Raw genomic sequence first — 13,377 nt, 5'->3', positions numbered from 1 at the left:
CTCCTTTTCATTTGTAACATTTCGTCTTTTCTTTTTATGAACTGCCTGAATGAGTATTGTGTGTTTGGAGGAAGTGACTAGAAATCAGTCATTCTAGAATTATACACTCAAAAACACTTTATTGAAAAAAAAAAACGGTCAACAATCAAAACTGCATTAAAAGTGCTACATGTAACTTCTCAGAATGAACTGCCACGTCTTCTGCAGAGCTGAGTATACTTACAAGGAAACAAGACCATCGGCAGCCAGTCTACTAAACTAACAGCCTCTTCTGTTTTATTATATCGTGTTAAATAGAGCACCTTTTTGAACAAAATAGAAACCAACACTGTCGAACTCACTATTCTGGTTACATTCCATCAACCAAAACGAGATAAACCTTTATGTTTGTAGTCTCAGTGCACGTCAGTGTCATTACACCACGCTGACACTGTCCAGTAGTTTAAATTAGGAACCTTCACAGGAACAGGGGGTGAAAGTGTGTCAAAGAAAACCAGACGCTGACATTGAAAATACCTGAATCGTGACTTTGCTGGGTTTTTTGTTTTATGCCTGAGATGAGTGACTGATCCAAACAGAACCGGCTACAGTGAAATAGAAAGTTAAAAAAAAAAAAAAGTATTTGTTTTATTAATACATTATACAAATGTAGCCAATACATATTGAATGAAAAAAATCAAAAGTATTTTAAATTTTTAACTGTGGTTTATGGCATTCAGACACACCTTGAAATACCTGGAATTATGTTTATGGCATTTTTTTGAATCCTCCAGATACATTTGTAGCAGAATGTAAATAAAATACTGTATACGTGTATTTAGAGAGTCAGAATGCAGCATAAAAAATAAACTGACAAACAAGATTTGGTTTTGTGCCGCTGAAGCACAAATCACCTTTTGAAACTTTTTCTTCCCTTACAACCTCACAGATCTTCATGGAGAAGGTGCTTTTTTTCATTTCAAGGCATACTTTCTCTCGACCCCACCCCCATCCCCCTGGGGATGCCTCTGATGGCTACACCAGTGAGCCGGCTTGGCTTTGAGCAGGAACCATGACGGCGATGGCTCCCATGCGTGTCAGGGTGGAGGAGCTGATTTGTGGGGACTTTGTGGGTGGGGGCGGCATCTGAGGCTGGGCCCCCTCAGTTCTGTTGGGGATGATGACGGCGGGGCTCCTTGGAACCTGTGGAGGGCCCCCGTTTGCGCTCGGCGGCCGCTTGTGTTTGCGCGACGGGGTCCCACCGATGTTGTAACCGGGGAGTCCCTGGAGCGTGTTTGCTTCTCCGGGTCGCAGCTGGTAGGCGTTGATGACGGAGCTGTCTGACGCCGATGTGGGGGAGTATGGGTAATGGAAACTTGGTTGGTGGGGGTCTCTGGGTTGAGGGCTGGCTGCTATAGAGGACAGCGTACCGTTCTTTGAGACTATGTCCGAGCCAGTGTTACTCTTTGCCCACGATACTCGCTTTGGTGCCTGAGCATCCTCTCTATGATGGAGAGAGAAGACGGTAGCAGAGAAAACAAACATGTCATTGCAAAGAATAATCAAAGCAATAATAATAGAATTGCATTTGTTTCTTAATTAATTTGACAGTCATTTTAGTCCTGTAAAATTAAACTTCATTTTGACCCAGATCAGTGTGCTGCATCTTATGGGGATGCAAGTAGAGTATAAGTCACATCAATATCCTGCATCATCATCCTACAATGGTCAAGAATCTCTTAATATGTTCTTCCTTGGTCCATACTGAATAAATATTGTCAGAATCTGTCCCTAACATTATGAATAATCCTTCAAGAAGAAAGAAATTCAGTAAAAATGGATCAAACTTGACCTCTGTGGTCAAAGTTCCGATAGCTGTGTGTTCTGGGCAGATTCAAGGCACACATATTAAACTCACTTGATGTCATTGGCTATCTCCTCCTCGGTGTCCCGCCTCCTTCTCAGAATGAATATGAGGAAGAGCGTCATGGCGACTAATCCCACTATGGATCCTAGTGTGGCTGCTGCAATCATTCCTGCATTGGAGGCTGGGAAACAGATCAATCTTGAGACTTGATGAGAATGACTGCTGTGATGTGAAAACTGGTTTGTTTGTGCAGCACAGACTTTTTTTTTTTTTTTTTACTGTACTTACAGGTGATGACCTCCAGGTTAATGGAGCAGCTGTCTGAGCCGGCTGTGTTGCTGGCTCTGCAGATGTACTTCCCTGACATGCTCTTAGTGAGGTTGCTCAGCCTGAGGGTGCCATGTCTCTCATCTGCAAAATAACCAAATAATTCCACACAAATCACTGTAAGTGTCAACTCTAACAAATATAAACCTCACAAGTCTGCAGATTGTGTTTTAAAGTGCTTGCGGAAACTGAGCAGCCAAAGGACACAGAGGCATGCTTTAGATTTACGTTGGCTTTCATGCAGACCGAAGGTGACGTACAGTATATGCATTGACACCACTATCGTGCATTTGTGTCATCTGGGAAAGTGGGCTTTGTACAACTGACCAAGAAAATTAAGTATATCAACTTTAAATTATTATTATTATTGGGGCTGCAAAATATAGAAAAAAAACTGCATTGGAATGCTGGTGTCGAGTCTCATTTATCCAGGACAACGTGATCCTCAGCCCTTTGAGGACTGACACTGCATGTTTTCTGTAAGATGGTGTATATTTAAATGTGAAAAACAACAGGAATTTTATTTAGATGGGTTGAAATTTTACATTTGACAAGAATAGATCATCCTATAATGTTGATAACACTTGGAGTCAAATTAAAGTGAATCTCCTCTCATAGATCAGACACAGAAGTGAGGACCATGTTCATCCTTTTATATGAAGAACTAAAAAAAAGTTGTAGCATGTTGCATTTCCTTTACCTGAAGATGTACTTTATGTTACACACCCTGTGATGTGACTTGCGCACAAACACGCATTGAAATGTAATGCTGTTAGAACATATTATGTACCCCTCTTTTAATTCTATCTAACACATCAGAGGACAATATTGACAAAGTGACAAACATATGATTGCTGAGATGACATCAGACATCAGATAAATTAATATTCACTTTCTTTCTGAAATCTCATGGATTTTGGGAAAAAAAGGGAAAAAAATTGGTCTTGAAAGCAGGAATCTGAAGAAGTTTTCAGCATTTCTACAGTACATTTTTTTAATCTTATGTGATGGATTTGCTTATTTTTTTTATGGTTTACGAAAAAGTGATACCGAATGTCTGTCATATAAATGAACCTGATTTCTGACTCTTGCTACTTTCTGTATGCAAACATACAGACTTTTCAGAAATCACGTTCACTGTCATTACTGTACTGTTGATCGCAAAAATCAATAGAGGTTTCCGATCCTTGATCCAGAATTTAATCCCAATTTCCACACCTGCTGTCTGTGGTCCATCATTGATGAGATCCCACCACATTCTGCTGAATCATGTGTTTGTCAAGAGATTTGATTTTGGTGAAGCTGCGACTCCGTGTGCGCCTCTCAACGCTTTAGTGAATATGTATGTCCTTTTCACCACAGCCACGTCACATTCTTCACACACTCAAACCACACAAACACTCATCTTAATGATCTCAGATGAAAAGTCAATGTCCATATTTTGTTGGGAAGCAAAATATTAAATGTAAGAGCTCAGGAAGTACCAAAGCATCATTGTGCTGATTCAGTTTCCTTCATCCAACGCACTGGATGAGCGCAGCGTGGGCTGGGATTTGAGTTTCCTCTGCCGTGACACCACCAGGTAGAGGTTAATTAGTAGAAACAGGTGCACAACAGATGACCCCTGTAATTTTCTGTTGGTCTGCAATTTTTTCAGTCATGTGTGTGCATGTGAACATGTGAATGACGTACATTTAACCTGTACTGATTGGTAATATTTTTTAATGAGTATTTTAAAAAATTAAATGATAGACTTTAAAACACAACCAGAGGAGTGTGATTTACACCTGTCTGACCTTCTCTCTTTATTTAATCCCTGGCCTTGAAAACCAGCTGCGAGTAACCAAACCCAATTGTGAAAGATTAGCAGATCATCAGGTGATTCTTAGTCTGGAACGAGTTCAAATCTGCACAGAGATCAGATCCCAGCAGTGGGCTGGAGGGGATTTGATCAAACCCTATAGGTGCTGCCTCATACGAAGACAAGAGCATTACTTATTACCTATCATCACTGCAAGGTCAATGAGAGCCATTTGTCAAAGCGTCAACAAGCGGCGTGTGATTAATATAAATATGCAGCATCTGTATGTGAAGCTTATAAAATAACCATGACATTGTCTGAGCCACAGTGGATTAGTATTCATGCCAGATATAAAGAAAGATGTTTTGTAAACCAGAAAAGAATTTTAAAAAATATTTCTTCTTCTAGGATAAAGGAGCAAATTAAACAGTACATTTCTAGCCTATTATTATCTATGTAAGGAATAAAGCAGACTTTAAGCAACACAACAAAAACAGGAAAATTCACAACACAATAGGGGTTTTCACACTACTAAACCACTTTAGAACCTACTTAGGATCAGGCAAAGAACACTAACATTGGTCCAATTATAGCCATGGAGCAGGGTTTTTTGTTTATTTTAAATGAAATAATCTACAATCATGTAGATACTGTTGTTATTTGTAAGAAACATACAAATTGTGCAGTAGTGAGAAAACTCCATGTCTACTCTACGTTCATGTCAACAATAGAACTGAACACCGCTGCTGTGACCATGGTGATAAACCCACATCCATCCTGTGAGTCACATCTCAGATGTGTTAGATTTGTGTCTCCATCTCTTCCACTAAAGTCTGGCCATCACCGAATCAACCACTCAAATGTGTCTGGATGTGACAGAAACGTCAGTCCAAGTGTAAACTCGTCACGGTTGTTGCTAAAGCTAGCTATGTGAGTGCTGTGATGCCCAGTGTTTGTTGAAGAGTGGGGTTCGTCAGGGATGATGATGCCGTCTAAATTTTATTCAGGGAAAAATATTGTATGGCCCAAGCAAGTTGTTGTAAAACCTCAGCAACACATTCACCCTGTCATAAACAACAAACAGTCCCTCAACCCCAGTCAAATGTCTTGCATTATATAACCAGTGTTATTTTTCCCCCCGATTGGTTTCATCTTGTCCCGCCATACTGTCCTGTGATTGGCCAGTTCTCATTACCAGTATATGTGAAAGGGTCTGTTCAGACTCTGGGATCCACACCTAGTTTCACCGTAGCCTTCGCTTTTAAGCCAAACTAAAGATGGACTCAATGTGCTCAAAGAAATAAAAAAAATAACATACAGCTGTTTCTTGAGATATGAGTTTAATTACATCCCGCTTCAAAAGAGTGACGTGTTGTAATTGTCAGCGTTTGTGTGTTCGTCTGTTCGCCCGTCTGTTAGTCCACCAAATACATTTGCAACCGTTGCACATAGAAAGGTGAAACAAAAAAAACACATTTCTCGGGCAGCAAAGGGGATGAAAATGAGATGCCTCTGACCTTGAGAAAACTAGATCAAGGTCAAAGTTCAACTTTTGTACACTCAGGAACCAGATAAGATAGAAAGACGAGTGAGAAAGGCAGTTCTGAAAGTAGGTCAGGGTAAAATTTTAAATTCAGGGGTGTCGTGGGATGTTGCAGTCTCTGACTGCCTTGGTTCTAGTCTATCCTGAGATATTTTTGCACATAGCTCAGGAACTGGATAAGATAGGAAGACGAAACAAAAGGTGTTACATTCAGGGAGGTAAGGGGATGAAAATTAGATCACAACCTTGACCTTGAAAAACTAGGACAAGATCACATTTTCACTTTTATACTTTTTTTAGGTACACATCTCTGAAACCTCATGAGAAATAGAATGCACCAGTTACATGTTGGATCATGGGTCATTTAGTAAATGACCCTGACCTATGAAAGTAGGTCAGGGTAAAATTTTGAATTCAGGGGTAATAATTTTAATCCATTCCAGCTTTGTAAAAAATCCCCAAACCCCTTAAATCATTTTTTAAAAAATCAACCAACAGACATGTATACTTTACCTGTGCATAATTAATCATATACAAGTTACGTATACAATGATAATGAAAAGATGCACAAAAGTTAAGTGCACACAGAAGCTATGTCTTTACTTTGCTAACAAGAAAAGAGATCCGGTCTCAGCTGATGATGTATCCATTCGCCAACGTTCATATATTTAAAAAAATCGGGCGGGGTTTTGTCGAATAAATGGTCTTAGTGAGCAACAATGAGAGCACATATTCCAAAAGATCCTCAGATTAATACAACATTCTGGGAATGTGGGGATGAGACTAGCCTGCTAAGACTTGGATTGAAGATCCTTGTGAGTCTAAATTGTAAGTCTAAATGTAAGACACCATAGACTGATTTTAATGGGGTGACAGTAAAATCTAACACAACACATTAGAAAGATTTAAAGATCAAATTCAACCCTTCTTTTATTAAATAGAAATATATGAAATCACCTATTCACTGTTCTACCTGGTTACAGTTTAGATGAAGCCCAACATGACTTTTACGTGTTTCTTTGATCTGTTTCTAACAATGTGCAAGGATGATATCGATCTTTAATTATCACCAGGATTATTTTTTTTTTATGTTCACCATCCCTGACACAGAATTCTGCAAGCATTAATATAATCGGGTTGATTCTCCCTTTAAAGCTTTTCCACAGCTCACAGCTGTGACTCGTGGAGCAATGCATCCACTGCAGAAACTATCGACTCCTCTAAACGCCTTTATTTGGAGGTTAGGGTGGGGTTTAGTCAAGGAGAAATACGTGGGGGACATATGAGTGAAAACCCTTACCCATAAACCCCAGGACAAGCATGGGCTGGGGACAAGATCTCCATTCTTGGTTTTTGTTTTTTTTTTTGCAGTAGGAAAGATGAAAGAGAAAGAATGAGCATGAATGACAAGATACAAACCGCAGACTGATGCACGTTACATGAGCTGGGTTCTCGGTCCCAAATCTAAATTATGCCTCTTAGAGGGGTTGATCAAGTAATGAAAAGGGGGTTCTTAGATTAGGGACTGGGGTCAACAGGAAAAGAGGAGTGGATCAGCGGCGGGGGAGAGCAATTGCTGAAAGAGATAAGCAGTGATAGCAGAGTAAAGTTCAAGTGTCGTACATCGACGCAGTGAGCAGATACATGTGTGATGTAGACGTGAGTGTGGATGCTACGCTGCAAAATCCCTGGTCAATGCACAATCAGAGGGAGTAGCTTTCACCGTATGATTCAGACCAGTTCTCTGCCATAAAGAGATGAAGGTCAAAGATCAACAGTTAAGTCAATACTCAATCAATCAGCCTAAGTCTTGTTCAGAAACAGATGGTGTTCTCCCTGAAGCATCAACAGGAAACAAACATCAACAAAGTAATGACATAATAGCAGCATATGTGCAGAATGCACAAATACATACTTTCTCTCTTGCATTGGAAAAGCAGTGATGAAAGTACGGTATGGTTTAGCTGTCTCCATCTGCAAAGAGGATTTCATGCTGCATATTATTGTGTGATCCTCCCCAGAGGTGCATTTGGAACATGCACACATGCATGTGCAGACCGTGTGTGACCAGACCGCATGGATTCTGCATGCGAAGTGTCAGGGTCAGCAGGGAAGTGCATGAAATTAAGACCTGCCCACAAACAGACTTATAGAGAATGACCTCACCGGTTTATTACTGTATGCTTACAGAGAAATGAGGTCGACCGGCAATAACCTGACTCAAGACGGCGTGCACCTCTTTTACCCTCCAAAACTAACCCAATTTATATTGTTAAACAAATAAATGAAATTCTGCAAATCTGCGTTTACACATAAATCTAGAAAATAAAAAAGGAATCAATTCTGCAATGTAAATACAAGAAAAAATGCTATGTAAAAATCTAGTATTCTTAATAAAAGATGTTTTCTCCCTCAGTGCTTGATATTAAAATTTTTTATTACAGATTAATGTTCAATTAATGGCACTGTTTACTCAAATAACAAATATATCCTTTGTATGCACAAGTGAAAACACTTTTTTCAATTAAGTAGTTCCTGCAGCCTCCTTCATAAAACCCAAATGCTTAACCGATACTATAATGGAAGAATGAAACCCATTAGAAAACACTCTTTACTGGTCATTAAACTTAATTGAGTGAGTGTGTGGTAATGAGATGTGACAACATATTGTTATTTTGTTTAACTCCTGCTCTACAGACTCACTCTGCATTGGGGAGAAGAAGACTTCCGATAGCGGTGCAGCCTTGGTCCATTTGTACTGAGGGACGGGTTTCCCTTGACTGGACTTGCAGCTCAGAGTCACGTTCCCCTTCACCACTGGGTTTCCAGTTAGGCTGCATACTGGTGGAGAGGGGGGGACTGCAGGGAGGGATGGATGAGACCATGTCAGATAAGAATACAGGATCAGTGACCCGTTACTGAACTTGTACTATAGACCTTAATCCACTGTAAACAAAGTGGAGATTTCACTGGGCAATGGCCGGGACGCATACGAATAAGAAAACGTGTTGAATTCAACTGTTTGCATCTGCAGCTAGAGGAGGACATAATAACCTCAGAGCCCAATGATCCCTACGCAGCAGAGGAGGTTTATTTGTGCTTACTGCTTTCTCACATAAATATGATTTCTGACAGACCGGTCTCATCTGAATCCTATAAAGCACTCTCAGCACTGCCTGGAACTTCAAATCCACGGGATATGTCACAGACTAGCAGATTAAATCTAACCTTTGAAGTTCCTTTAATGCTGTGGTCCATTACCTTTGACATTAAGGCGTATCTCTCCAGACATGGCAGCTCCGGGGATGATGACGATGCAGACGTAGAGTCCGGAGTCAGACTCCTGGGTGTTGTTGATGTAGAAGGAGAGGTTGGCTGAAGGCATGGCCACACTGAAGCCCACTCTTCTGGTGAACTCGTTTTGGCCGTACCCGATCTGACCTGAGCTAAAGCTTATCACCTGAAAGAACACAAACACAATCAGGAAAACAGCAAAGCTGACACCGCATGGAAGGAGTCCATGTTAAATCTAAATACAAAAGAGTTTGAAAATTAGTTCCACAGAATAAACTCTTTTTTTTAATTTTATTCGCTGCAGCCACATAAAGATCAGTATCCTTCATAAAGATAATCCCAACATGTACAGATGGTGGGTGTTGAATTTTAGGCTGATTTTCTGATTGAGTTAAGCTTGGACATTGAAACTGTCTAGATTATATTAATCATGCAAAAACCCCACACACACGCACACACACACACACACACACACACACACACACACACACACACACACACACACAGGTTTGTACACTTCCACCACCAGTTCGTGTCACATATGCCTATAGGAGGTGGAGTGAAAAGTACAGATGAAATATCATTAGGGGCATCCTTTCATTAATCATCCCTTCATCCCCTCCTTCCGCTGCGAATTAGACATCAGCAGTGGTGTTGGGAATAATCCTAATCTCTACAGATCATCTTTTTTCACCTTACATGTGACTAGATGGACTTCTCAGAATATAAAAGCAACACTTAAAATGCTCACTTAACCCTGTGTAAATTCAGGTCAGGACAGTCAGTCCCAGTCATTACTTTAAAAAAAATTCCTGAAATATATATATTTTTATATATATTATACATTTATTTCATTACTTTTAAAGTAAATTTTACAATTTTTTCCATCGTTTTTTAAAATACAAAAAGGAAAACGAAGAAAATCTTTACAATAGAAAACTTAAGTGCAATTTCCTGCAGAAAAAGTACTTCCTTATTATTGTTATATCAGGTGTTTTAGTTTGGTTCATGGTTCCTACAGCTGAGGGAAGACCAGCCTACACTCGACTTGTTTTAAATCCTTTTAACCAGGCTCTTATCTTTGCTCAAGTGAACTTCATGGCAGCTCTGCACTTTCTGACTCTCTCACCGGCTTGGATCCGTTCCCCACAAACTGCCAAGTGACAGAGTTTTTGGAGATGTCTGAGTTGGGGCTGTACCAGGCCTGTAACACCACCTTTTGGCCCTTGACCACCTCCATCTCTCCTCTGGGGATCTCCACTGTCTGGGTGTCACCTGCAACACATATCAACATGTATTGTTGACTTTAATCAGCAGTGGTCCTGGCGAGTTATCACATATTTAAAGCTTGTCCAGAATCATGCTTTATGTACTAAAAACGCCTGCTTCATCTTTGTGGGCTCAGCCCGTTGGAATCTGGATTTGTTATCACGATGAAGTTGAAATGATCTTTTTCTCACGCTCTCTCTCTCTCCACACACACACACACACACACACACACACACACACACACACACACACACACACACACACACACACACACACACACACACACACACACACACACACACACACACACACACACACACACACACACACACACACACACATTATTAGTTTATTATTTATTGTGTAGTATTGAACAAAGCTACGGAGGCAGCTCAGTTTCTCCATTCTATTGCACCAAAAGTCCAATGTTAGTTTGCCCCTCATAATATGAGTCACTTCAATTTGGAATCACTTTTAAATTATTATATATTGAATAAAAACACAACTTAATTAATAATGACTTTTTTCAGAATCCAACACAATAAAAAAATTGAGAAAATTAAAGATTCATCTCATTTTACATGTTAATGAGCTCAGCTTAAGCTAAATCTAAAGAATTTTTGTTTGCAGTCTCACTGTTGTGACTTTTTGTAGCCCCTATAAATTTCAATAATCTGAATAGTAGAAGGAGGAATACCTATATACTTGTCATGCATTCTAACAAAGATAGAACCAAAAACCTCGTGCCTGACCCTATCTTGCAATCCTTCAAAAACCTTCTGGTTCCACATGATGATCTGAAACACTCTTCTTTCGATATACAACATGAAAAAAATTGATTGATCAGACAGAAAAAGTAATAGCTGAGAAATACAAATACAAAAAGTTGTCAACTGGGGAAAACAATAGCCCAGGAATCATTTCCAGCAGATCCTGTCATCAGGTTAAATTTCATGTCATATAAGATGATTTCATCTAATCTGTGTTGCTCCATGACAATTGCCAAGAATATCAGGGCAAGTTAATCTCAAACATGACATCATGCCTGTTGACCTCTACACATTCAGCTGTCTGACATGAAGCAGAGGCCAAGCAAGAAAGATATTTTCTTCGAGTTGTTCAAACTTGAATCAAGAATTAAGAAAGCCTTTGAATTGAATTTGATGAATGAAGAATCTTTAAAGTAAACCAAATGAGAGAATATACGGCGTTCAAATTTTTATAGCATGTAGTTCTGTGTCTGATCATTATATGACAAGGGTCTACACACAGGTCCTGATCCAAGAGCTAGAAAGAAACAGGTCCGAGAGAAACCCCTTGTTCAGATAATTACACTGTTTGACATTTAATGAAAAGTGAAATTCTCCACAACAAACAAAGCAACTGATTGAAAGCCTCTGAGAAAATAAAACCCAAGAAGGAAAGGCTGGGAAAAATGTGATTTAAGTGAATTTCAAAGCACGTTAGAAGCATGGAATATGACAATGACAACAGCCGTAAGGTTGAAGGGTTTTGTGATTCTTATATGGAGACACGCTCCCTGATAAATGAATTTACAAAATGTCAGGAAACAGCTTGACAGAATTTGAACGGAAGTGACATTAAGAAAAGCATGACAACTTGACAGATATTAAAGAACAGAAGGAGGAAGCCTGACTCACAGGGTGCCCAGTCACCTGACCCGGACAGCTGAAGCTGGATCAGCTGATCCCTGCAGTCGGTGTCCACTCGCGCCTCCAGCTTGAAGGTTAGTTAAAATAACTCCAGCAAAGAAAGCGATGTTGCCACTGAACCCAGAAATGTGTCGTATACTCAGATTGATAGAGAGGACTATGAGGCAGCAGAAATCTCTACATCTGTTCAGGCAGGCACGCCTTCCTTCTTTTCCAGCGTGCAAAGGCTGGAGAATTAGGTGATTGGTGGTGCTGGTGGGGCTGTGCCGGGTTGGTGGCGGGAGTAGAGATGAAGAGGAATTTACGTGTGAGACGCAGATTTTAAATGTGAATGATAAAGCAGAAGACTCGAGGTATAGAGGTATCAGTGTAGAATTAATATTTTGACTTAGTTTTCCTGTAGCGACTCAGTGCTGCTTTGTTTCTCTCAGGACAACGTGACCCTCCTCCGGTGTCACTCCACTCCCTCAATTTCTCAATATTTGAATCTGGTAAATCATGCTGGCTAATCCCTAAACAATCCCAGGCTCAATCCGCTCACCTCACGTTTTAAGCTCAGCTGGTCACGGATATGATGCGACACATGGTCACTCCGCGGAGCCACGTCGTCGTCATAGCTGCATTTAAATTCTCTAGATTATGATTAGCAGATCTCCGTGCTTTACATTTCATCATCCGTGTCATGCGATCTCTGATGAGCCTGTTTGTGGCCACATGGTGCGTGTTTGAAATGAAACATGTCAAACATAGAAGCAGAGGATGCACTTAGGAACATGTGACAGCGAGAAAACAGCAATACTAAGAACAGGATGAACGCCTTTTACAAAATTTCAAACTGATTTCCCCCCTCAAAGCTCTGATTTGAGTGGTCACAAACCAATGGACAAACGTGTGACTACGTTAATAAGTCTGTAAAAAGATTTGATAAAAATGTGTTTATTGAGACAAAGCCATGCTGGAAATCTGATTAATATACATTGTTTACAACAGACACAATCTAGTGGGATCAGGGTTTCAGCAAGCCGATGAGGCCACATTGTGAACATGAATGCAGAGAGAGGGATGCAGAGAGCAATTCTGAATGAGAACAGATATTTCATGATGAAGTAGGATAATGCCCTGTAGTCTCCTCACTGCAGAGTAGTATTCTGCTTCTTTGAGAAGGTTTATCCTCAGAACTGTGTCATTCAATTGTTTATTAAATGAAGGAAAATCTTCACTAATCCATGGCTGTCTCCATCTGGGATATGTGTGTGTGTGTGTGTGTGTGTGTGTGTGTGTGTGTGTGTGTGTTTGGCTGCAGACATAGACAGATAAAGACAGTTCAAGATGTGGATATGCGTATGAAGTCAACCTAAATCCTTCACTACAGAGAAACAAAAATGAGGAAAAGCTGCCAATAAAGAGGAGACAGATATGATACTATGCAGCCTCGGTAAACTCTGTCCTAATTACATTTTGCCAAAGGCTGTGGTTCAGCCACGCTTTATATCTGCTAATTGGATTCTTCTCTTTAGAATAAACAAAGATTTTTTTGTTTTACTGCAGGGCATCCCGGTAATGAGATATTGGTGAAGCTTCAGCTGCAACAGAATTTAAGAAAGTAAACGGTGAAAATCCAAAA

General features: G+C 40.1%; 1 protein-coding gene across 2 annotated transcripts in view; it reads right to left on the bottom strand.

The window, feature by feature from the left end:
• Positions 1-23: 23 nt before the first annotated feature.
• Positions 24-13,377, bottom strand: part of esamb (endothelial cell adhesion molecule b) — a 41,191-nt gene continuing 27,837 nt past the window's right edge. Inside the window, exons 2-8 of one of the 2 annotated variants that reach the window (XM_068317255.1) lie at positions 9,941-10,086; positions 8,779-8,977; positions 8,221-8,376; positions 6,818-6,862; positions 2,135-2,257; positions 1,898-2,027; positions 24-1,483 (exon numbers count right to left, since the gene is read on the bottom strand). In XM_068317255.1, the coding sequence (XP_068173356.1) occupies positions 1,015-1,483; positions 1,898-2,027; positions 2,135-2,257; positions 6,818-6,862; positions 8,221-8,376; positions 8,779-8,977; positions 9,941-10,086 (1,268 nt within the window). In that variant the 3' untranslated portion in view covers positions 24-1,014. The remainder of the gene's footprint in view (positions 1,484-1,897; positions 2,028-2,134; positions 2,258-6,817; positions 6,863-8,220; positions 8,377-8,778; positions 8,978-9,940; positions 10,087-13,377) is intronic. The other variant, XM_068317256.1, reaches the window with a different exon arrangement.

Source organism: Antennarius striatus, chromosome 6, assembly GCF_040054535.1.
Source record: "Antennarius striatus isolate MH-2024 chromosome 6, ASM4005453v1, whole genome shotgun sequence".
In the NCBI taxonomy this organism is placed as follows: Eukaryota; Metazoa; Chordata; class Actinopteri; order Lophiiformes; family Antennariidae; genus Antennarius; species Antennarius striatus.
This window is presented reverse-complemented; position numbering and strand designations above follow the sequence as displayed.